Source organism: Cydia pomonella, chromosome 21 (genome assembly GCF_033807575.1).
Source record: "Cydia pomonella isolate Wapato2018A chromosome 21, ilCydPomo1, whole genome shotgun sequence".
NCBI lineage: Eukaryota > Metazoa > Arthropoda > Insecta > Lepidoptera > Tortricidae > Cydia > Cydia pomonella.
The window spans coordinates 8,243,986-8,271,590 of NC_084723.1; the positions used below are offsets into that span (position 1 = coordinate 8,243,986).

The 27,605-nt window shown below is 38.0% G+C and overlaps 1 protein-coding gene across 1 annotated transcript; it reads right to left on the reverse strand.

The window, feature by feature from the left end:
• Positions 1 to 2,262: 2,262 nt before the first annotated feature.
• Positions 2,263 to 8,262, reverse strand: LOC133529873 (uncharacterized). The gene is made up of 3 exons (XM_061867675.1): positions 8,143 to 8,262; positions 2,705 to 2,857; positions 2,263 to 2,424 (listed from the first exon to the last, which is right to left on the reverse strand). The coding sequence occupies exons 1-3, from the start codon at positions 8,260 to 8,262 to the stop codon at positions 2,263 to 2,265; spliced, it is 435 nt and encodes a 144-aa protein (XP_061723659.1).
• Positions 8,263 to 27,605: the final 19,343 nt, after the last annotated feature.

Below are 27,605 nucleotides of genomic sequence, written 5' to 3' on the forward strand. Positions count from 1 at the left end.
GATATTGATAACAAGTCAAAACTATAAAAAAATAATTTTGTTATTTCCAACACATCTCGCTTGCACCAGAATAAAGGTACGTATACGCGTGTTCGCATGCCTAAATGAGATCAAATAATCAATGTTTATTTAAGTTAGAATCAACCTTCTAACAATTTCATGGAGTTATGAGTTGATACAAATATGATTTCTAAAATTATACATAAACAAGCCAGACAAACATCAACATAATAATAATACTGCAATTTAAACATTAGTTAAAGTACACTTTATCTCTCTACACGTCTCTCTCTGAATTCTGAAAACAAAACTATTACCTAATGTTTGCGGTAACCGAGATTATATAGTTTACTAAATTAACTTCTATAAATAGAAGTAAGCGGATTACATTTTAAAAACGATGTTGAGGCGTGTTCTGATTGTAATAACGGTTATGAATTTGATTAGGATTTGTTATAGATATAAATAAACTGACCTTTCTGGGTGAAAAAAGTCGCTTTTGAAGTCTCAAAAGCGACATATCATATGCATAAGAGGCATATCATATCTATAACGTTAATTGTTAAATCAACAGCGTAGATCTCCACGTGTCTAGGTAGTCATTTTGACCACCAATCAATCTGTTTATTGGTTTGAATTGCCAAATTAATCTGTTTATTTAAACATAAAAGATTTTTAATATTGATATGGTCACTATAAGATGTTGTTAGGTTAGCTAATTACGTAATAACATAAAACAGAAGGTCCCTGAAGTAGGGACTGAATAAATTAACCGACTTGATATAACATGGATCTCATAAATTTTTACGGTAGAAGAACTGAGTTGCGAGATCGGTTTTTTTTCACAAGTTATATTTTAGATCGCTTCTTAGCGATAAGACCGCCTGTTGTTACCTAACTTTTACGTGTTTTTTCATTTCCTGTCTATTTTTAAATGTATGGTGCACAATAAAGAATAATAATATTTACTTACTTACTTACCTCAAGAAACCATTTGAAAATTGAATGATATTGTACAAATATGAAATAAGCAAAGTCATTGTGGATTCATTCTTATCACACTAGCTCCAGAACACACCTATCTCAATCTAGGAATCCCAGAAGCTTAGCAACTCATCCTAAGGACCGCAAAATATTCGATCAGGGCCATTATTCAAATTGAAGTTGCAGATTGCCCTCATAGTGACGTACCACGGATTCAATACTCTTTGCAAGAATAACTTGTTAATGCTAAAACTTCATATTAATTTTGATTGATTGATCTTAATCATAACAAAATAGCAAATAACCTACCTATATTTAATGCATTTTTTATTTTTAATGGCAGTCGATAGTTTTGTCAGATTTACATAGATATGATTCGGGTTGATTTATTCTACGGTAGTTTTATTTAAAGCTGTTTTTTTTACTCAAATTTGAAAGTATCCCACAGGCTGACACAATGTCCCTTAGATTTCCACGACTTCCGGTGATTTTACGGCTAAATGCTGAAGAAGGCGCCAATTTCATCCCGTCATCTCTATCTGGGTCTGCCACGTCCGCGCTTAACTTGCGGCATCCACTTGATGGCTATACTAACCCTTATATAACTTAACTTATCTATATATTCATAAATCTTTGAAGCTATATTTTGTGGAATTATTTGATTATTGTCTTTCAGTCATATGTATAAAATTTCCGAGAATCTTATTCAGCTGAGAATATTCCCAAAAATTCCTCCCATATGTCTGTAGACACATCACTAGCCGTTTCTTAAAGGTTTGACGCTTACGCTAACCTGTGGATGAGCGTGCAAATTTGACCATTTAAATGCATTAGATCGCGTATGAAACGTTGTCGTACGCGTGAATATATCTCGAGTAAATAATGGAAAGATGTATAGTTAAGATGAAAAGGTGGAAATCGACTCACACACCTGTGTTTAATAATTGAAACGAAACGCTACAGGTATTTCGAAGCAGGCGAGAGACTCGGAGCTGCAAGTACTTCTGCTACATATTCAATTAGAGTTTTTTTCAATCAATACTCGGGTTAATATAGCATGCAGACATAAGAAAGATAACATGTATATAACATATTTATATTAAGAGACCGTTATGTAATCCGTTTAATAATATTTTAAGTGAGAAGATACGTTAAGTTTGCGTGATTGTGCACCAATCAATGTTACCGATTATCGATTAAAAATTAAAAGTTTAGGTTATATATATTACAACTGAATTACTTCTCAAATCTGTAATGTCTTTAAGAGATATTACACTTCTAGTTTTTAACCCGCTTCTCTTTAAGTTCCATGTCAATGTAGCCGCCAAACACATCGTTTCCGTTGTGGGTGAGGTTTCCGAAGATCCGGCCCTTTGTGAACGGGAACCCTGAAGGTATAGCGGCAGTGGGGATACTCATGTTGTACATGTGATAGTCGCCCTGCGAAACCAAAACTTACAGTGACACCAGATTTGCAATGACAAAGTGTAGTACTGAAAAAATGGAAAATTTTAACCTTGAACATATGGTGACACTACCACACTCTGACAATGCCAAGTGTGTACCAAGTACAAACACAGTTGGCTCGCTCCATCAAAGTCGTGCGTGAGATTCGCGCCGATCACCAAGACAATCGTCACGGTCGTATCAAAACCGTTACAAGTTGTTCAATCCAAATCAGGGTCTTGGTAAACCTTATTTGCCCTTAAAAATGTCTTACCGGTGGATATGGACACGGCTCCTTAAGCTTGCCCTGTTTCATCGGGGCGCCAAAGAACGGGTCATTATGAATTAGAAAGCACCACCTAAAGTGCATTTCCACGAAGCTACGGCGATACTCGTTGCTCAGAAACTGGTAGAAGTAGAAGTCCGCCTGTAATATTTAAACTGCTTTAATTACTACTGTAATAAGCTTTTAGCAAAAAAATCTACTAAATTAATAAATTTTATGGCTTTTGCTACCATAGGCAACTTATACTCATCAAGACAATTCTAAACACCCCAAACATAATTAGGCTACGTTGCTTCCATCATGTCGTCCTGTCTTCGTCATCAGATCACCTCCATGGTACCATAATAATACATTGTCACCCGACTTTTTTCTTGGCTAATATAATGTTATGTTACTTGTTGTTTCTTTTTTTTTACCACGAATAAACACTCTACTCTAATTACATATGTATGCAAATTTTTAGGTCTATCGGATAGTGGGAAGCGGCTCAAATTTAGCTTTCAAGATTTGACCCACACTAACATACATACATACTAGCAGCGCAAGTTAAATAAAAGCTTGTAAATAAACGGACAGACAGACGGACATGACGAATCTATAAGGGTTCCGTTTTTTGCCATTTGACTACGAAACCCTAAAAATGGCAGTTAAGCCTCTTGTGTAGTAACTATTGTGAAACCTAGAATTTACGTTTGGAGGGCTTGAGTCAAATCTTCTTTAATCTACCATAAATAAATAATAAATAAATATTATAGGACAATTTTACATAATATTAACCTAGTCCCACGGTAACCTCAATAAGGCTTGTGTTTTGGGTACCTACTAGACAACGATAAAACTAATACATAGTTTTATATAAATACTTATAACTTATAAAAAGCGCTGGTGGCCTAGCGGTAAGAGCGACTTGCAATCCGGAGGTCGCGGGTTCAAACCCCGGCTCGTACCAATGAGTTTTTCGGAACTTATGTACGAAATATCATTTGATAGAAGGAAAACATCGTGAGGAAACCGGACTAATCCCAACAAGGCTTAGTTTTACCCTCTGGGTTGGAAGGTCAGATGGCAGTCGCTTTCGTAAAAACTAGTGCCTACGCCAAATCTTGGGATTAGTTGTCAAAGCGGACCCAGGCTCCCTTGAGCCGTGGCAATATGCCGGGACAACGCTAGGAAGAAAAAAAAAAAGACTTATATACATAGAAATACATAAAAAGAAAATACCCAAGCGACGCATTGCTAGAACTCGCTGGTAGCGTTTGAATGGACCCTAAGAAAGTGACTTCCAAAAAGCCGCGATAGGCCTAACCTAAGTGCTGATTCACAAGATTCAGTGGATGCTTGCTGGAATCGGATCCAAGCAGAAATAACTGGCGTAGGTAAGCGTGTGTTGGGAATTTCTAAGGGAGGCCGCGTCATCGACAAATAGACATGGCTAGGCTAGATACCGTAGAAGTACCGTCCGGATTCAGACTAGACCAGCATTACTGCTAAATACTGCTGTAGTCATGATAGTATATATATATAGTCCTCCTCATCGTTTTCGACGACGGCGACCCTAAATAAATATTATGGACTTTGTCTAGCATGAGCCCTAATGTAGCTGGCTAGGCCGAACTTGCTCTTAAATACTCTATGCAACGCTTGATAATAAAATTGGCCAGCTGCGTTAAACGTGCACACGTAGGAGAGCTTAGGGCCAAGGGTATCGTGGATACGACGTCGAATCGTGGGTATGTGTGTGCCCCACGATACTACGCCGTAACGTTGCACGACGCCGCAACGTGAGACGACGTCGTATTGTGGGTATATGTGTCGGCCCTTAGGTCTCTCTTTCCGTAACTGGCGTTTTATATCTAGGCTAGTGAGGCTTTCGTCAAAATAAAAAAAAAAACTTGCTAGTACTCGTATAGCTTGAATTCAAATACTTTCCTTAAAAGTATCGTCAAATTGAACCAGAGAATTGTAGTGGATGTCCACGTAATACATGGGGCTCCTGCGGTTCTTCCTAGACGCAGTGAAATTACAGTACGACACATATTGTGGACTGCAGTGAGTGATCACAGCGCGCTCTGTTATGAAATAATATGTTACCTGTGAAGAGAAAAAGTTTATCACACTTAACTAAAAAAAAAATATTTCTCTTTTCTCTCTCTCTCTCTCTCTCTTATCTAGAAAGCTTATTCTTCAGCTTATAATTTACTTCTCCTCTGATTGCACGCACAATCAATGTACGACACTATTATTTTCGAGTTTGAAAATACCTTCCTGAATAACTTAAGACAGCTAACTGTGTAAACTATCATAAAAATAACCCTACAATGTAGGTATAGTACCTAGATCATCTACTGAGAATACGTTTATGCAATGTTTATTTTTGAGCAAAATCTTTTATTAAAGATTCCTAAAATAACAAAAAATATGATATAATTGACACAAATCAGTTTAAAAAATATATTTTTTTAAATGTACATTATCCACATGTAGGATAATTTACACTCTGTTAACAGAAAATTATCACATAAGTTGTGACATATCCAGAACGTTGTGTCATGTCATACATTGGATGTTTAACATTTACTCGTCAAAAACGGAAATGGCTATCATAAAAATGTTTTTTTTTTTAAATAGCCTATTTTGTGTCCCACTGCTGGGCAAAGGCCTCCCCTTTTTTCCGCCACTCATCACGGTTTGGAGCATGTTCCCGCCAGTCGCTGCAAAAAGCGTCGAGGTCATCCCGCCATCTCTTTTTTACCACTATATTCATAATATTTGTACAGTATGTACTATAAATAGTAAACTGTGCAAACCAATGTAAGTGGCGTACGGCAAAACCCGACGATATTTCTAACTAAGTATATAATTTACAGTGTAATTTTTACCCTAAAATAACAAAACACAGTAGGCACTAATATTAGCAAGCATAAAACTGTTATTTTCATGACTTCACTGTAATTTTACAACTGAAGCCAACTACATAGGTACAGCATTGTAAATACAGTGATTGGGTTGCCACTACTATAAGTATATGTACTATATGTATATGTTCGTATGTGTATATATTATAACTGGATGTAATTTTGTTCAGAATGATGGTATGCAGAAATTACAAATCTTTATAAAACTAAATAAATAAAAACTAGTTTGATTATTAGAATATTTTATTATCTGATTACTACTTGAAATTGATCGTCAGATAAATTAGAGAGCTGTAATTAGGTACATTTCCGCAAAGTGTATTTACTATTTTCTTTATTATAAATTAAAGGAACGGGTCCAACACATTTAAAAAAAAAGTTACTTCTGTTCCGTGTCAACGACTCTGGTGCATATACATATATACCGTTTTACATATGTGAGTCTCAGGTACTGAAAAAAATTATCACACCTATTAGGGTGAAGTGATAGAAAACATCACGTGATCACCGACCAATCATCCTATTTATTTCGGTTTTTTGGATTGCCTAAAAATATTTAAAAAATTCAATGTGTTTGAGCAACCCCCTTGTATTGAGATAAAGTTACAAAACTCGATGTATTTTACCAACATAATAAGTGTTACAAAATAAGTTTCTGACGGGTCACCCCCGTCAGAAAATAAAAAAATAAAATTTTTTGACCCACCCTAGTTGCTTTACGCCACCCTAAGGTGTTTGAGCATTGAGGAAACGAACAATGGTCGCAGGTTCGAGTTCTACCGAAAATGTAATTTTTCAATTTTTCTTTTAATTTATAAATTTATGCTATAAAATGTATATGACCTGAACAAATGAGTCTAAAATAAACGCCAGCGTAGGAACAGTTTTTTTTTTATGGTAGAGGATGCAAACGAGCAGACGGATCACCTGATGGTAAGGGATTACCGCCGCCCATGGACACCTGCAACACCAGAGGGGTTGTAAGTGCGTTGCCGGCCATTAAGATGGGAGTACGCTCTTCAATAAAAAAATATCTACATTCTACCTCTTTTTCTCCTGTTGCGCAATTCTTAAGACTGTTCTACCGTATCGCAATGAGAAACAGAGAAACCTCTCTTACAGTGTTTAAATACCACGCAATATTCAGGTCAGTGGGGCCCTTGGACCAAAATTATGTAATTTTAAATGAAAAAAAAAAATGAAAAATTAATTTATTATTGCACACACAAGCATGGGTTCAACAGTGGGGAATATACACTAAGTTGAGGTTGCATGCATACAGCGATACTTTTATAATAAACCGTTTGAACAGCTTATATCAATTCAAATAAATGCATTGTTTGAATTGATATAAGATGCAGTTCAAATTGAGACTACATACCTAATCTATTAAATTACCATTTTACGTTGGCACAAAATAATCATTCGACAGTTTTCACAATCCAAGACAGGTGTTTGTTAAATTTCCTATCCATTTTTCCATAAAATATTATACAATTTTAAGTAAAACAAATTTTAATACAATAGCATAATGTGGTCCATAGCATATAATGGTGCATACTTAAAATAATTACATATTGTAAATATGATTTTAAAATTCGAGGCAAAGTAAAAAAGATAATCATTTCGTAATATAGGGTTAATATTACCTTCCACATAAAATGACATTCAAAATATAATTTTGATACAATTTCATATCAAGATTAAATCCAAATCTTTGGTTGATACATAACATATAATTATGTAGTTATATCATTTGCAATCACACGCTTAAACGCACACGCAATATATTACCGTTAATTGGATTGTTAAACCTTTGCGTTCAACTTTTAAAAATATAAGTTTAAATTGCATAGACAATAGAATCTGTTCTTAATAGAGAAAGCGTTTTTAATCATTTTGAAAGTAAATTTTGGTGGACTACAGTTTTTATAAAGTTTTAATGTTTAATAAAAATATTTAATAAGTTGCCTGAGGACATTAAAGACTAACTAAAATACATTTTTGGCGTTTCATGCCTTGCTCCATGTACAGTCAAGGTATTAAATATCGACACGGACAAAGTGCCAAAAATATGTATACACGGTCTTATTGCCCATACATTATACTAGTGTACATGTACATATTTTTGGCACTTTGTCCGTGCCCAAATTTAATACCTTGACTGTTCATACGGACCCTTTGGGCATGGAACGTTGCATTTATGAGCCATCGCAGCCTAAGGCTTGAATCAGGTCGAGGCGATTGCTCTAGTTCACGCCAACGATAAACAAATTACTGGTTGGGCCAAAACATGTATTCCCATCGCTTTCAATCGAATACGAGTCATATGTCCAGGCAATAGTAAACTTTATTGAAGTGTATTTAGGTTTATTTTGTACTGTATCTTAGTAGTAGTTAAAAGGGCTGCAAACCATAGCAGTATAATTTTAGCACAAAATAACCAAGGTATCTGATGAGTAACATTTTTTTAATAAAAGTATCAGAGTAATTGAGAAAAAAGACAGAAACCCGCGCGACGGCTTTATCTTCCGTCAGAAGCTTCGCGCGGCACGCCATATCTTTTGTTTCCTTCTGATTTCCTGGTTTTACCTCTTTATATCGTGCGAAGATCGCTAGTAGTTCTCCCATCACGCATTTTACACATACGGCCCGATTCGAAGAATGAGTTACGATAACGATAAGTTCTGGGTTAGTTAAGTTCTCATTTAGATATCGTTTGTATGTCGTATAATTGACAGAAGCAGCTCGATTCGGGCAACCAATGTCACTTTGACGTTAGAAATATCGTAGATAGATCTTATTGGGATCACAGCATTCACAGCGGAATCGAAATAAACGTCAATTTTGACATGTCGTTTAGTCATCAATCTTTTCAAGATCTTAAACGTGTCTTAATCATTCTTCGAATCAGGCCGTCATCTCTTTAATGACGCGTTCTATTGATGGAGCTGAAGGTAAACATTTTACCTCTATATTAAAGGATCCGCATGCATCCTCGCGATCGCGATCCTTGATGAACTGAACATCACAACCAGGCTGTCTACTATCTCCTTACGCAAATTGCTTGTATATTTTGGCCACATTGCGAGAAAAGACAGTGATAGCCTGGAAAACTTGGTAATCACTGGTAAAACCAAAGGCTATACCAAGACGCAGCCCAGTGAGGTGGACAGCCCTTCACTCAGCTCTGCATGAGACGCTCCACGGTGCCCTACATTCGGCTACAGGCAGAAAGAAGTGGCGGCAAATTGTGAAAGAGAAGCTGTTCCCTAGAAGTGGCCACGACCCTCAGTGGAAAGGAAAAATGGAAAAAAAGATTCGCGCGCTTCTGGTAGGCTTCCATAGCTCAGTTGGTTAAGAGCGATACACGGATTGTAGAGGTTTCAGGTTCAAGACCTGCCGGAAGCGGTAAAATTTTCAATTTTTCTTTTACATGCAATTTCTGAAGGTTAAGAAGGAAGTATGTTTTTATTGGTTTTCCGACACAGCTACTCGCTTCCATTTGATAAGAACACCGCAGCAACATAAAAATTGAGCTTTACCGCTCAGAGCATCTACTGTAATGAAATTCAAAACAATATCTATCCCTTTCTAACATTATATACCAAGTATATAGCGAAAGAGACAAGGCTAGCCCTGCCAGGCGAAGAGGCAAATTGCGTTGACTCTGCGGGGTCTAATTTTATAACCTAACAAGCTGGTGTTTTACGGTTTGAAGTTAAGTAGCAGACATGGGAACTTGCTGAAAAATGTAGACACTTTATAAAATGTAAACTATGATAGTTTATCTTATAAAATATAAACTATGTATGTGTATATTTTACGTAAATTAGCTTAAGCGTAGCCTAGCGGTTGGTAGCCTGGCGTTAAACACGAGACTTTCAATCTGGAGGTCGCGGGTTAAACCCCTGCTAATGAGTCGGAACTTATGTACCTAACGTCATTTAATATTTACCAGTTGCTTACCAATTAAAAAATGGTAAGGAACCCGGACTTATCCAAATAAGGCCTCTAGGTCCTCTAGGTAAGATGGCTGTGGGTTCCGTGAAAAAAAAATCTTAAGCCTACTTCAAATCTTGAGATTAGATGCAGCGTAAACTCCAGGTTCCCATGAGCTGCGATACTTGGATTATGGCTTTGGTTATATCAAGAGAAACAAGGTAAAAACACAAAAACATTTTATTTAACATTTAATCAATGCCCAGACAAAAGAATACTTTGTTCGCTCAACATCGTAGACAGAGGCGCTATCTCTTGGTGACAAAATGTAAACCTAAAACTAGACAAGTATTTGTGTGACCAGTATTCGATTTTATAATTATGGGGAGCGTGCATGAACTGTAGGAGGCAGCACAGGAGCCGTCAGATTTTTGGCGCGAGGTGTAAATGTGATGTTTATTGTTCCGATGTAGCCCACAAGATGGCAGAACCTACTATGCACAAGAAAACATGTGACGTGTAAATTTAATGTATATGTTTATGGTTCCGATTCAGGCCACAAGATGGCAGACCCTCCAACGCGCACGGTCCCTATAAACAACTTTGTCAGTAGCAAAAGCAAAATTAAAATTTGAAAATGGGACGATAACACTTCGCGCCTACATTTTTTAAATTTGCCTCTATTTTCTACTGACGGAAATGGCTTGACATACTATATTATAACAGTGATGAATAAAAATAAGAATAAGAAACCATTTATTGCCACACAATAAAAAAAAAACAGATAGGTAACAAAGTAAAAAGATTAACTTAAAAAAATTGGCATGCGTGCAAAAGGAACGGGCTCAGCATATGCTGCGTCAGCCATTTCATTACAAATTGACTGCGCAGCGCTGTTTTGTAGTCCGTCGCCTTCACTGAACCACATTGATGATAACCAGGACCAAGCTGGAAGATGTCGATGAGCTTATCATTGATTATCAAAGGCTTTTCGATTTGACTGAAATGAAAGGAATGTAATAAACTATTTTGTTCCCTACTACTTACTTAAATAAAAATTGGAAATTGCAAACTATGTGTTACACCGACCAACAGCCGGTTTGTAACAACAAAATCGGGTTTAGGATAAGTATCCTACATTTTTTTCTTGATAACTTTTTTTTTAATTACCCAATGAATTCGGTTAATTATTTCTTTCAGTGTGACTTTTTTATTCTGCTACCGTCAACGGGAGTGAATAGGGACGGTTTAGGCGAATAGGGACAAAACTTAAAATGTTATTACCTGAGAATTTGTTAGATAATACCCACACAAATTGTATTATACAGGAAGGAAGGGGAAAGAGAAGCAAAGCGTAGCCTTAACAATAGAAGTTTCAATACGTTCTTCATTTCCCTTGTAGGTTATTCCTTGCCATATATCAACCAGTTTATTTACTACGCAATATATTCATGATTAACTAACCCTTCTTTTAAAAAACAAGAAACATTTGTAGGAAATCCTCTAATTACTATTTGTATGTTTCTCGTACCATACCTTACCTTAACTGTTAAGCATTTCCCTAGAAAGCACTTGATTCCTTTGAAATAACAGAATATTCTCATTCAAACCGCAATCATATTATCTAAACGACATCCAACCTACACTCTGTCATAAACATGTTTGCATATTTACGGCTTATTCCAATGACATAAGATTTGAAATTCTATACAAGCTTAAAACCTTAACTTGGTCTTATTCAAAAACACATTTTCATATCTCGTAAAACGTAGTAATTTTATTTAACCGATGGAGTACCCACAAAATCAGGGGCTCCCAGAAAAAGCTTAATCTGGTTAGAGGACGGCGTTATGCGAGATGAGACATATATTTTATTGGACTTGGAATTTTTAAAGACTTGAGCATTTGTTGGCTTACTTGAATTTTCTTCATCGTTTTCTTCTTTTTCTTCTGCCTTATCGATGTAATTTAAGGATATTACGTACCCAATTAGGCATCGCAAATATATATATATATATATATATATGACATTACCTAACGGTATCGCAAATATTTGTAATATTATCTAACGCTCTTTCGACGACTAGTGTTTGTTAAAATAAACTTATCTTAGAATTGTACAAAAAGCCGTAGTAGATGGCAAAAAATTGTATTTAGTGCATAATCTGTGCATTCATTTCATATTAAATATTTAACACATTACTTGTATTTTTTTTACAATAATCATTATTTTATTTTATTTTACGTTGTATGAATAAAACAACCAAATTAAGGAACGGAGCAATCTGAGTCTATCTTTTGTTTCAATAGGTACAATATATTGTTATACCTATCTTGATACATGACAGTAAAGTTCTAGAATCAAGATATTACACTTTTGAATAACGCGATCCAAGAATCTTTTCCCTTTGACATTTTTATTCGATTCGTTAGTGTGTACGAAATTCGGTTACCGAATATAAATTGATTAATTTTAGGCCTTCTACTACCGCTAACGAAATGGTAATTTCTGAAGACATTTTCTTATTGCTTATACATATATTTTATATAAACACAACCATCATCTACATATCATTGTACTTTGTAGCATTTCATATAGCCACGGCTCAATCGTGGATCCTGGGGTGCGCACGGCAACCTTATCCAAAGAATTGGTACTGGCACTAGTGTTTACGAAAGCGACTGCCATTTAATTGACCATACAAAATAAAGGGAGTAGGGAGGATATGCCGATTCCAGCTCACTTTAGGTATTTATCTCCCCCTCCCCCCCCCCACCCCCCCTCACCCCCTCCCCTCCCCCCCTCACCCCCCCCCCCTCACCCCCCCCCCCCCTCGCCCCCCCCCCCTCACCCCCCTCACCCCCCCCCCCCCTCTACCCCCCTCACCCCCTCCCCCCCCCCTCCCCCCCTCCCCCCCTGCGCCACTTGGTAGTTCGGCAAAGATCCGTTAGAGGGCGCCACTAGCCCCCTTCCCCGCCGCCTCCCCGCCCTCCCCCGCCCCCTCCCCGCCGCTGCCCCTGGCCCTGCGCCCCTTGGTAGTTGTGCATATATCCTCGCCAGTTGGCGCTACTTTCTATGTTTAAGGTATTTATCTCCCGAGGGAAAACTTCGCTAAAATAGATGGCACCACTTTGTACGTGTACGACAAACAAAAAGTGACGAGGTGGCCTCCAGTGGCGAAGGTCGGATTCGAACCAGCGTCTTTAGCTAACCGGGGCGTCTTTAGCCAGTTAACGTCATGAACCCCTAGGCCACCCCGTCACGGTGAAACTGGTCCTAATTTCTCGTTACTGGCTCAATTTAGGTATTTATCTCCCGACGTGTTGCATCAGCCGCCACCGTGGCGCCGACGGCCACCTGCAAATTCCTACGTGGGCGTCGAGGTCGATCGAGATAAGAGAGAGAATAAGTTAGATTTAAAATATGCATATATATATTTATATGTTTATATATTGGCGCTACTTTGTATGTATCTGACGCCACAGAGCACGTGTACGCGTCAAGGTCCAGGTCGATGGCATCGGCTTGCTCCAGGTGCGGTTGGTTTTGGAGCTTGTGGTCAACAAATATATGGACTTTGTACTTTTCCAACTGCCCAATAAGTTTGTTTTAAAATATGCATACGGGCATATTTGCAAGAGCACATAATATAGAGTGGTTAAAACCGGATAGAAAAATGTATATTTTCTTGAATACCTGGGTATTCGATATTTATCCAGGTACTAGTCGTAATGTTAAACATACATGTTTTTACTTACATTACGGGATGTTTCATGTTAATCTAAAAGTTGTAACTATTTCTAGTTACATCTGGTAACATTTACATCACACTTTTTAGAAAAGGGAGTTTCTAAACCTAAGTATGTCGTTAACTAGCAAAGTCGAGTATATCTGTATGTGAATAATAAATAAATATCGAATATCCAGGTATTCAAGAAAAATACATTTTTATATCCGGTTGTAACCACTCTATATTATGTAATAGGTATTTTTTAGCTGACCTAATTCCGATTCCTGGTACTGGTGAACTTATTTATACCACGTCGGTGGCAAACACGAATACTGTCCGCCTGATGATAAACTGTCACCGTAGCCTATGGATGCCTGCAACTTTTTTTTTTATACCACGTCAGTGGCAAACACGAATACTGCCCGCCTGGTGATAAGCTGTCACCGTAGCCTATGGATGCCTGCAACTTTTTTTTTATACCATGTCGGTGGCAAACACGAATACTGTCCGCCTGATGATAAACTGTCACCGTAGCCTATGGATGCCTGCAACTTTTTTTTATACCACGTCAGTGGCAAACACGAATACTGCCCGCCTGGTGATAAGCTGTCAACGTAGCCTATGGATGCCTGCAACTTTTTTTTTATACCATGTCGGTGGCAAACACGAATACTGCCCGCCTGATGATAAGCTGTCACCGTAGCCTATGGATGCCTGCAACTTCTAAGTTGTTACATGCGCGTTGTCGATCACTGGTATTGGTGAACATTTTTATACCACGTTGGTGGCAAACAAGAATACGACCCATCTGATGCTAAGCAATCACTGTAGCCTATGGATCATGCGCGTTGTTGATCATTAAAGTATGCGAAATGTTGTGAAATTGCATACGGCGCGACCTGCCTGATTGTAAGTGTAGTCAGTGTAGCCTTTGGACGCCTGCAACTTCAAAGTTGTCACATGCGCGTTGCCTCGCCCCAGTTTGCGTGTTTGAGGACTACTAACGTATTCTAATCTAGAAGAACTTGTGTTATACAACTATATCTACAAGTCATGGAATTGAATAAATATAACATCACCCAATTTATCGATCCTGCATTTTATATGTACCAGTGGCGGCACGTCACAAATATTCATAGGGAACCCGGAGCTAATTTTGCTTTCCTTTTCTCCATGAACCGATCGTGAAAGTACTCAACGGGCTGAAATTAGACAAGCCGGTGGGAATCGAGTTCTATGAACGATCCGCCACTGATATGTACTGAGACGTCGGTGGCAAACAACCATACAGTCCGCTCAAGTAAGCACCCTAGCCTATGGACGCTTGCAAGTACTATTGTATGTACTGGTGAATGTTTATTTTCGGTTGGTTTTGGTCAGATAAACGCCAGTCCATACAATAAGTATGACCATTGGGCGAGGTTTTCGACAGAGGGGTAAGCTCTTAAAGGCGACTCCGGTTTAAATGCTCTAAGGATTGTAGGCATTTAACGGAAAATTTGAGGAAATATTCAACCTTAAACGCTTTGAAATAAGCTTCATTAATAATTCACGAGAGCTGATATTTGCTTGTAATTTCATACAAAATATTAAGGACAGTAGACCTTATTAACCTTAAATACGGCTTACCATATTACCATACCGTATTAAACCTTAAGCACTTTGAAATAATACAATACTTAATTCACGAAGACTGATATTTGCTTGTAACTTCATACAAAATATTAAGGACGGTAGATCTTATTAACCGTAAAACTCTATCTGTCAAAATCAAATATATTCTAGATTAACATAAAGAATAATGACAAACAACGATCAACTCTAAGTACTAGAAATAAAGTAGAATTTTACTCAAATCGGCCGGCTGTAATGCGACATGCATAATTGAGGCGATGGAATAAAAGTTTCACTTTAAGGGGCTCCCTAGTGCCAATGACCTTCGATCTGAATCCCCTTAGTTACCTTACCATAGCTAGTAGCCAGCTTACCATATTTACTTCAAGTTTATTGTCTTCGAGATATTTGGCATCAAAGTTGAACAATTTTAGGCCAAAAAACTGGTTTTCTGGACATAACTTTTGTGTTAGTTAACTAGTTAGTTTAAAATTAAATTCTCTGACGAGTTTTTAGAGACGACAGACGAACCCAAATGTGTAGATTTCGTGTACGTAAAACCCTTCACAGCAATCGAGTAACGAAAAAAGTGTTTTTATAGACAATATTTAAAAAAATCATAAATAAATAAGTGTTCATGTTTCTTTTAAAATCGGCAGACCAGAATGGAGATAAAATATTGAAGACCCGATAGCCGTTCGTCATAAAATTCTATCTATTGTGCACATGTAGGAGTAACGACTCAAAACTTGTCAAAAATCTGGACTGGGGACTGTGACAAGAACAAACAATAGCAACGCCTTCTCTGCTACTCCTACTGAAAGATAAATAGGACTATCCCGTTCGGTCATTTCCCCCACCGCTCATGCCATGGTTCAGATAAATGTTATCATAAATGAGACCACATTACCGGCAACCTGCCACTAGCGCATACGCATTCTAAAATTAATTAAAAATCAGAAAATAACAATGGAGTACGTAATTGAGCTCGTTGTGAGGCTGTGGTTCAGTAACAAGGGGTTGGGGTATAATTATAAATGCGGAGATAGCGACGGAACAAATATTGCTTTCATCTCATCAATCGAGGCGCTAGCACCTGACGTGGACATCTACAAGTGGGAGGCAGCCCGGAGCGATCTGAAGAAGCTGATCAAAGAGATTTTGGAGGAGAGGTCCGTCCTCCAGTTACACTCGGGATACCATGCGGAGGGGCTACTGCTGGAGGTGCTAAGGAAACACAACATTAGATCATTGCTCTCCGTGCCTGTCAAACAGAAAACTTTAATCTGGAAAGACGCGGGGTTGTGGTTCGTGGAGGTGATTAACCCGAAAATCATAAAAAAAATATATGTGTTTGCGGACTAAGAATAATTGTATTTGTATGCATTCCGAAAATAAAAAAGTTTAAAAGTGAATGACTAATTATTTATTTATTTACCAATCATTTAGGTATTTTATAACGTCCCCATGCAAAGGTTTTAATACCATCGTCTAAAATTAACCCTTTACCGCATACGAAGCTATGTATGGCGGATATGATATTCAACTATATTGACAACTGTTAAAGTTCAAATTTCAACAAATATCTTTATAACATGTGGTAAGGGGTTAATCTCTTTTTCATTCTTTTAATTTGTACATATTGTGCTTCATCATCATCATCTCAGCCAAAAGACGTCTACTACTGGACAAAGGCCAAATTATACATGTTATCATAAAGAGGTTTACGTAAGACTAAACAGCAAGAGCATTTATTAAAATTTAATCGTTGTCGTACAGGAGCGGCATTAATACCTTTCGTTTTTTACACATTTTAATTTTGTTTATTTATGTCGTCTGAGGCTAATATACACGCATACATTTTTTGGTCTTAACGCAACCAATTCTCGCACTATTCTCCATTTGTTTTCATCCTTCATCATGCCTAAAACTTTTTATTGACTTGTGGTAAATTATATACATTGTTATGAGAGGTCACATTAGAGTAAATTGTCTATTTATAAGGGGATTCTACGTGTTTGCTTCGGCTCCACGCACGCATACCAAATTTCAGGTCCTGAGATTATGTAAATGACAGAGATAATAATTAAGTAAGTAAATATTCTTTATTGCACCACAAACAAAACAAATTTTAAAACATATTAGGTAGCAACAGGCGGTCTTATCGCTGTAAGCGATCTCTTCCAGACAACCTTAGGGTATCAGGATATAAAGAACAGTAAGTTTTTATAACAGGTAGTGCACGAATATATTAGAGGAATAGGAAAATTACACAAACATTAAGCAGACAGTACATACAGTACATTTACAATTTAAATAAACAAATAAATATAACAATACATACCAATATTAAAATAAATGAATATTAGTTACATATCTAAATATACATACATACATACATACCTAATATAACACAGTGACACATTAAGAGGGACAAGTAATGATTTTTCAGTAGGGTTTTAAAGCTAATTAATCCCTTGCTTTTAGATTAAATTGTCTTAAAGGACCTCTGCGCTGTTGGCTTCGGCCCCAAGCATGCCTCCCAAAGGTCCCGAGATATGGAAAGGACAAACAAACAAAATAACTAACTAACTAATAACTGGAACTGGAAGAGATCCCCGAAAGGGATAAGTTCGCCTTTGTACACATGATGTGTTTTTTTTCTGTTTTATGTTTCTTTTTGTACAATAAAGTGTTTTACTACTACTACAATAATAATAACTCTAGACCCTAGCTAATTACGAGCGTGAGCTCTAATATGCCCTCGTAAAGCCGAAACTCTGTCGCAGGTGGGGTAGTAAAGTTGACGAGAATCATTGTAGGTATAATTATAGGAGGGTTTCGGTAGGGATTTACCTATCTGACGTTTCGCATCAAGGTCAATGAGACTCGTGCCTTCAAAGTTCTTTACACTTGTTTCAAAACGAGAACGTCATTCTGACCGCAGAGATGCATAAGTACTCCTCCCATTTGTCAGGTGGTATAGCGTAGGTGGCGCGTAAGCACGTCCTTATTACGTAGGTGCTGCCCACATTGCTTCCGATTACCAGTTGATAGCTGGGAATAGAAAACGGCTTTCCAGTCCAGTCTGCAATCCGCCATACGCTAAACATGCCTACACCACCTTAGCTGACCCTTCATTAAGAGCGCCTCCATGTCAGGCATAGGGAATGCTAACCGGTTAACCGGTTAACCGGTTACCCGGTAATTTGACCAATATTACAGTCGGTAAAATACCGGTAATTTCCAGCCGTAACCGGGAATTTACCGAACGTTGTATAGGCAAATAAAAATGTAAAAACCTGTTGAATTAGCCCATCTATGTCTTCGTACTTACAAAAAAAAACAATTACTACGGTTTACGATTACGAAGAGACACTTAAAATACTTACTTTTCTGCATCTTATGATCTCGTCGGAGTAGGAACTATTTAGGAAGCAATGTTTTGTGACAAATGAGTGGTCGCTAATCCCTCGCCCTTTCCCTTCTCGCCACCCCTACCCGACCCGCCTTACTATGTTCAGTGTCCTTTGTTTTAGTCTGTAGTGTCCGACAAGTGTAGAATGCGAAAGAACATTTTCTACCGCTGGTTACTTGTGTTCAAGATATCGTTCACGAATGTCTAAGCAACGTTCTAATTAATCGCCTAGATATTTAACAAACGCAATTATTTTACATATAATTAACAGAATGATCTGATGATCACATGTTCCTGATTCTAACTCCTATCTTAAGAGCCCGGTAACGATTTTAGATCAAAAATTTTAAATTGATAGATTTAGTCGTTGGAATTGTACACCTTTTGTTACGTAATATCTAAATAACAAGTATTGGTTTCTATTAGCACGTTTTTTCGTCTTGCCTTTTAATAATGAGGTCGCAAGCGTGCGTCCCCGGTAGTGGTGACGAGAAGGGATATTTTTTTTAAATTCATATAAATTATGGTAGTAAATTATACAAAATGATGTATAAGAACAGTTTCAGCAAATGTTGTAGATTGTTTAAGTATCAAAATTACGTTGAAATTAAGTCAATTTTCAGAGAAATTGTCACTTGTTTTGAAGTAATTTCTGGAGAAAATTGATTTCGTCTAACTTTCATTTACACTACTTCAAATTTATACTAACAAAAATGTAGTTTATTAAAGTTGAAGCACACGATATGTGTATTACAAAATTACCATTTTTAGCAGTTTACAAATAATTACCAATTTACAAATAAGATCGACAAAATCACTGCTTTTCGCGCGTTTACCTAAACGTCCATCAGAAAAAAAACATTACTAATTAAGTGAGTCTGTTTTAAAAAAAAAAAAATATTATAATGAAAGATAACAAGACGTGCTAAAAGAAACCAGTACTTGTCATTTTTAATAGTAACCAAAAGGTGTATTATTTCATGCGCTTAATCTATCAATTTGACATTTTTGCGACTAAAATCGATAACGGCCTCTTAAAGTGCAATTTTAAAGTAACTAGTGTTAAAATGATATGAAACTAATCTTGCTGTTAAATTTTTTTTTCTTATATTTACTAGATTTTAATGAATGTTGATTACGGTTTTAGTTACTTTAATAACAATATTATATTGATAGATGTGTAAATGCAAACTTGTATGACATTTAAATGACGACTGTCACTCTTTAGTTATAATTTTTGTTACCCTTTGATTACTGCGATTTTTAAAGAATTAAAAAAGTTTGATGTTGCTTATTTAATGTACAAGTTCATTTCGCTTTGAAATGATACATGTTTGATTTTTTATTTAATATGATTAGTAAATATATCTTGTTTAAAGTTTATAGTTTATTTTCATTATTATGTTTTGTCGATGTTTCTATAACGTGCTGTCGATTACTTTTAAAGGATACTGACGAAAATATTGCAAAATCAATGTTTTTTATTTCATAAACGTATAACCGGTAATTTACCGGTTAACCGGTTAGTGGGACCTCGCGTCGGTAAATTACCGGTAATGAAAAACGCCCGGTTATTGCATTCCCTAGTCAGGCATCTTGCATCGACTAAGAACTTCAGTGTTGGGCACGCGATCTTACCATCTTAAACGCAGAATGGAACGTGGCTTGCAAGCGAATGTCGCCTTTGTACAAATACCAAGAATCGAAAGAACCATGGCTCTGTACATCGACAACTTCGTCTGCAGCTTTAGATTATGCGATCCCCGGATACGATGTGTTAACCGACTGAAAGTGGACGCAGCAATCCTAGTTGGGATCTCGGAGGCTAGTCTGTTATCCTTTCTGATTTGGCTCCCAAGACACTTGTAAGAAGACACTTCTGTTAGGAGTTTCTCTTCTATAGTAATAATATCAAGGACCGAGGCACTTTAAGAAATAAAGAACAAGTAATGTTGAAAGGTCTTGTAATGAAATATGTGCTCTCTCACCATGATTTGAGTAGAATCTAGTGGGCATAAATGTTTTTAATGCAGTCAGGGTTTCCTAAATGAGCCCTTGACCCCACTGTAGGAGAGCAGGGAAGATCCCATCCGGACCAGCCGTCTTGTAAGGATGAAAGCTGTCAATGGGCCCACGCCTGAGTTTTTCAGCGGTGACGAGATTCTGTACGCCATTTGTCAGTTGTACTGTATTCCTCGTCCTGCTGATCTTCATTGTTGAGACTTACGCGTCCTGGAAAGTGGGTTACTAGCGAGAGAACGCGTTGGGTCTCTGTAGGGGAAGATGTGTATGTACCATCGGGCTGCCCAGTTGTGCTGTGGGCTTGTTTTTCGATGCTGCTGCAGACGTTCCTCCATGATCTCCAGTACCGCAGTATGTACCTGGCCTTGGTTTCATAGTAGTTGTCCCAGTCCATCTGAGCCGTTGTGTTCATGGCCCTTATAGAACATACCCCATTCTGTTAACTATTAAAACAGACCAATTCCAAAACAGGTCACAACAGAACAGGCAAACCAAAATAGGTTAGAACAGGTTTCCAAAACCTGTTGAAACGAAGTTGTCGATGTACAGACCCATGGTTCTTTCGATTCTTGGTATTTGTACAAAGGCGACATTCGCTTGCAAGCCACGTTCCATTCTGCGTTTAAGATGGTAAGATCGCGTGCCCAACACTGAAGTTCTTAGTCGATGCAAGATGCCTGACATGGAGGCGCTCTTAATGAAGGGCCAGCTAAGGTGGTGTAGGCATGTTTAGCGTATGGCGGATTGCAGACTGGACTGGAAAGCCGTTTTCTATTCCCAGCTATCAACTGGTAATCGGAAGCAATGTGGGCAGCACCTACGTAATAAGGACGTGCTTACGCGCCACCTACGCTATACCACCTGACAAATGGGAGGAGTACTTATGCATCTCTGCGGTCAGAATGACGTTCTCGTTTTGAAACAAGTGTAAAGAACTTTGAAGGCACGAATCTCATTGACCTTGATGCGAAACGTCAGATAGGTAAATCCCTACCGAAACCCTCCTATAATTATACCTACAATGATTCTCGTCAACTTTACTACCCCACCTGCGACAGAGTTTCGGCTTTACGAGGGCATATTAGAGCTCACGCTCGTAATTAGCTAGGGTCTAGAGTTATTATTATTGTAGTAGTAGTAAAACACTTTATTGTACAAAAAGAAACATAAAACAGAAAAAAAAAAACACATCATGTGTACAAAGGCGAACTTATCCCTTTCGGGGATCTCTTCCAGTTCCAGTTATTAGTTAGTTAGTTATTTTGTTTGTTTGTCCTTTCCATATCTCGGGACCTTTGGGAGGCATGCTTGGGGCCGAAGCCAACAGCGCAGAGGTCCTTTAAGACAATTTAATCTAAAAGCAAGGGATTAATTAGCTTTAAAACCCTACTGAAAAATCATTACTTGTCTCTCTTAATGTGTCACTGTGTTATATTAGGTATGTATGTATGTATGTATATTTAGATATGTAACTAATATTCATTTATTTTAATATTGGTATGTATTGTTATATTTATTTGTTTATTTAAATTGTAAATGTACTGTATGTACTGTCTGCTTAATGTTTGTGTAATTTTCCTATTCCTCTAATATATTCGTGCACTACCTGTTATAAAAACTTACTGTTCTTTATATCCTGATACCCTAAGGTTGTCTGGAAGAGATCGCTTACAGCGATAAGACCGCCTGTTGCTACCTAATATGTTTTAAAATTTGTTTTGTTTGTGGTGCAATAAAGAATATTTACTTACTTAATTATTATCTCTGTCATTTACATAATCTCAGGACCTGAAATTTGGTATGCGTGCGTGGAGCCGAAGCAAACACGTAGAATCCCCTTATAAATAGACAATTTACTCTAATGTGACCTCTCATAACAATGTATATAATTTACCACAAGTCAATAAAAAGTTTTAGGCATGATGAAGGATGAAAACAAATGGAGAATAGTGCGAGAATTGGTTGCGTTAAGACCAAAAAATGTATGCGTGTATATTAGCCTCAGACGACATAAATAAACAAAATTAAAATGTGTAAAAAACGAAAGGTATTAATGCCGCTCCTGTACGACAACGATTAAATTTTAATAAATGCTCTTGCTGTTTAGTCTTACGTAAACCTCTTTATGATAACATGTATAATTTGGCCTTTGTCCAGTAGTAGACGTCTTTTGGCTGAGATGATGATGATGAAGCACAATATGTACAAATTAAAAGAATGAAAAAGAGATTAACCCCTTACCACATGTTATAAAGATATTTGTTGAAATTTGAACTTTAACAGTTGTCAATATAGTTGAATATCATATCCGCCATACATAGCTTCGTATGCGGTAAAGGGTTAATTTTAGACGATGGTATTAAAACCTTTGCATGGGGACGTTATAAAATACCTAAATGATTGGTAAATAAATAAATAATTAGTCATTCACTTTTAAACTTTTTTATTTTCGGAATGCATACAAATACAATTATTCTTAGTCCGCAAACACATATATTTTTTTTATGATTTTCGGGTTAATCACCTCCACGAACCACAACCCCGCGTCTTTCCAGATTAAAGTTTTCTGTTTGACAGGCACGGAGAGCAATGATCTAATGTTGTGTTTCCTTAGCACCTCCAGCAGTAGCCCCTCCGCATGGTATCCCGAGTGTAACTGGAGGACGGACCTCTCCTCCAAAATCTCTTTGATCAGCTTCTTCAGATCGCTCCGGGCTGCCTCCCACTTGTAGATGTCCACGTCAGGTGCTAGCGCCTCGATTGATGAGATGAAAGCAATATTTGTTCCGTCGCTATCTCCGCATTTATAATTATACCCCAACCCCTTGTTACTGAACCACAGCCTCACAACGAGCTCAATTACGTACTCCATTGTTATTTTCTGATTTTTAATTAATTTTAGAATGCGTATGCGCTAGTGGCAGGTTGCCGGTAATGTGGTCTCATTTATGATAACATTTATCTGAACCATGGCATGAGCGGTGGGGGAAATGACCGAACGGGATAGTCCTATTTATCTTTCAGTAGGAGTAGCAGAGAAGGCGTTGCTATTGTTTGTTCTTGTCACAGTCCCCAGTCCAGATTTTTGACAAGTTTTGAGTCGTTACTCCTACATGTGCACAATAGATAGAATTTTATGACGAACGGCTATCGGGTCTTCAATATTTTATCTCCATTCTGGTCTGCCGATTTTAAAAGAAACATGAACACTTATTTATTTATGATTTTTTTAAATATTGTCTATAAAAACACTTTTTTCGTTACTCGATTGCTGTGAAGGGTTTTACGTACACGAAATCTACACATTTGGGTTCGTCTGTCGTCTCTAAAAACTCGTCAGAGAATTTAATTTTAAACTAACTAGTTAACTAACACAAAAGTTATGTCCAGAAAACCAGTTTTTTGGCCTAAAATTGTTCAACTTTGATGCCAAATATCTCGAAGACAATAAACTTGAAGTAAATATGGTAAGCTGGCTACTAGCTATGGTAAGGTAACTAAGGGGATTCAGATCGAAGGTCATTGGCACTAGGGAGCCCCTTAAAGTGAAACTTTTATTCCATCGCCTCAATTATGCATGTCGCATTACAGCCGGCCGATTTGAGTAAAATTCTACTTTATTTCTAGTACTTAGAGTTGATCGTTGTTTGTCATTATTCTTTATGTTAATCTAGAATATATTTGATTTTGACAGATAGAGTTTTACGGTTAATAAGATCTACCGTCCTTAATATTTTGTATGAAGTTACAAGCAAATATCAGTCTTCGTGAATTAAGTATTGTATTATTTCAAAGTGCTTAAGGTTTAATACGGTATGGTAATATGGTAAGCCGTATTTAAGGTTAATAAGGTCTACTGTCCTTAATATTTTGTATGAAATTACAAGCAAATATCAGCTCTCGTGAATTATTAATGAAGCTTATTTCAAAGCGTTTAAGGTTGAATATTTCCTCAAATTTTCCGTTAAATGCCTACAATCCTTAGAGCATTTAAACCGGAGTCGCCTTTAAGAGCTTACCCCTCTGTCGAAAACCTCGCCCAATGGTCATACTTATTGTATGGACTGGCGTTTATCTGACCAAAACCAACCGAAAATAAACATTCACCAGTACATACAATAGTACTTGCAAGCGTCCATAGGCTAGGGTGCTTACTTGAGCGGACTGTATGGTTGTTTGCCACCGACGTCTCAGTACATATCAGTGGCGGATCGTTCATAGAACTCGATTCCCACCGGCTTGTCTAATTTCAGCCCGTTGAGTACTTTCACGATCGGTTCATGGAGAAAAGGAAAGCAAAATTAGCTCCGGGTTCCCTATGAATATTTGTGACGTGCCGCCACTGGTACATATAAAATGCAGGATCGATAAATTGGGTGATGTTATATTTATTCAATTCCATGACTTGTAGATATAGTTGTATAACACAAGTTCTTCTAGATTAGAATACGTTAGTAGTCCTCAAACACGCAAACTGGGGCGAGGCAACGCGCATGTGACAACTTTGAAGTTGCAGGCGTCCAAAGGCTACACTGACTACACTTACAATCAGGCAGGTCGCGCCGTATGCAATTTCACAACATTTCGCATACTTTAATGATCAACAACGCGCATGATCCATAGGCTACAGTGATTGCTTAGCATCAGATGGGTCGTATTCTTGTTTGCCACCAACGTGGTATAAAAATGTTCACCAATACCAGTGATCGACAACGCGCATGTAACAACTTAGAAGTTGCAGGCATCCATAGGCTACGGTGACAGCTTATCATCAGGCGGGCAGTATTCGTGTTTGCCACCGACATGGTATAAAAAAAAAGTTGCAGGCATCCATAGGCTACGTTGACAGCTTATCACCAGGCGGGCAGTATTCGTGTTTGCCACTGACGTGGTATAAAAAAAAGTTGCAGGCATCCATAGGCTACGGTGACAGTTTATCATCAGGCGGACAGTATTCGTGTTTGCCACCGACATGGTATAAAAAAAAAGTTGCAGGCATCCATAGGCTACGGTGACAGCTTATCACCAGGCGGGCAGTATTCGTGTTTGCCACTGACGTGGTATAAAAAAAAAAGTTGCAGGCATCCATAGGCTACGGTGACAGTTTATCATCAGGCGGACAGTATTCGTGTTTGCCACCGACGTGGTATAAATAAGTTCACCAGTACCAGGAATCGGAATTAGGTCAGCTAAAAAATACCTATTACATAATATAGAGTGGTTACAACCGGATATAAAAATGTATTTTTCTTGAATACCTGGATATTCGATATTTATTTATTATTCACATACAGATATACTCGACTTTGCTAGTTAACGACATACTTAGGTTTAGAAACTCCCTTTTCTAAAAAGTGTGATGTAAATGTTACCAGATGTAACTAGAAATAGTTACAACTTTTAGATTAACATGAAACATCCCGTAATGTAAGTAAAAACATGTATGTTTAACATTACGACTAGTACCTGGATAAATATCGAATACCCAGGTATTCAAGAAAATATACATTTTTCTATCCGGTTTTAACCACTCTATATTATGTGCTCTTGCAAATATGCCCGTATGCATATTTTAAAACAAACTTATTGGGCAGTTGGAAAAGTACAAAGTCCATATATTTGTTGACCACAAGCTCCAAAACCAACCGCACCTGGAGCAAGCCGATGCCATCGACCTGGACCTTGACGCGTACACGTGCTCTGTGGCGTCAGATACATACAAAGTAGCGCCAATATATAAACATATAAATATATATATGCATATTTTAAATCTAACTTATTCTCTCTCTTATCTCGATCGACCTCGACGCCCACGTAGGAATTTGCAGGTGGCCGTCGGCGCCACGGTGGCGGCTGATGCAACACGTCGGGAGATAAATACCTAAATTGAGCCAGTAACGAGAAATTAGGACCAGTTTCACCGTGACGGGGTGGCCTAGGGGTTCATGACGTTAACTGGCTAAAGACGCCCCGGTTAGCTAAAGACGCTGGTTCGAATCCGACCTTCGCCACTGGAGGCCACCTCGTCACTTTTTGTTTGTCGTACACGTACAAAGTGGTGCCATCTATTTTAGCGAAGTTTTCCCTCGGGAGATAAATACCTTAAACATAGAAAGTAGCGCCAACTGGCGAGGATATATGCACAACTACCAAGGGGCGCAGGGCCAGGGGCAGCGGCGGGGAGGGGGCGGGGGAGGGCGGGGAGGCGGCGGGGAAGGGGGCTAGTGGCGCCCTCTAACGGATCTTTGCCGAACTACCAAGTGGCGCAGGGGGGGAGGGGGGGAGGGGGGGTGAGGGGGTGAGGGGGGTAGAGGGGGGGGGGGGGTGAGGGGGGTGAGGGGGGTGAGGGGGGGGGCGAGGGGGGGGGGGGGGGTGAGGGGGGGGGGGGTGAGGGGGGGAGGGGAGGGGGTGAGGGGGGTGGGGGGGGGAAGGGGAGGGGGTGAGGGGGGTGGGGGGGGGGGGAGGGGGAGATAAATACCTAAAGTGAGCTGGAATCGGCATATCCTCCCTACTAAAGGGTTATCTTATTTGATATTTCAGGATGAAAATCAATCATGTAATCTCAATTAGTTTTGATTGAGTGATTGCTAATTATCGTTTAGGTTTTGTTCTCTTTAATTTAATCGACTTTAATGATGTTTACAAACTAATTAACGCACAATTTTACCGGAAGTAAAATCTACTCTATCCAAAAGCCGATACGAAAAGAAAATTGAAACTAGATTAAAACAGGTCTGAAGGGACCTGTGTTTCTACCTTGTTATTTTTAATCGAAAAAGTTTTTTTTAACGAATTGACGGGACGCGGCGTAATAAAGTAAACAAACTTTGCGTTTGCTTATTCAAATTATGGCAATTTTCATTTTATGTGTGTGGGAAAGCAATTAGCATGATCTATTTTCAAACGGGCACCTAGAGATCAATATGCCGAGTTTGCTTAGTGATATCAAATTCAAGGAATTTTACATTCAAATCAAATTCTAGGTATATCAATTTAGGTTTGCGCTAAGTTGTTATCCAATACAGCTCATAATTCGAAATTTAAATCATATTCAATTGGAACAGAGTTGCATTTGTTTTGTTTCGCTCAGTTTTCAAACAAAATAAAATCAACAGTATTCCCTGCACTATAGGTTCAAATTTCAGTGGCAATTTTTTTGTTTTTTCATTTGTGGCTGGGCCGTGGGAGGTTAATGTACAATAATTTTGTGACGATGCTTGTGCCGATTACATTTGTGTTTTGACGAA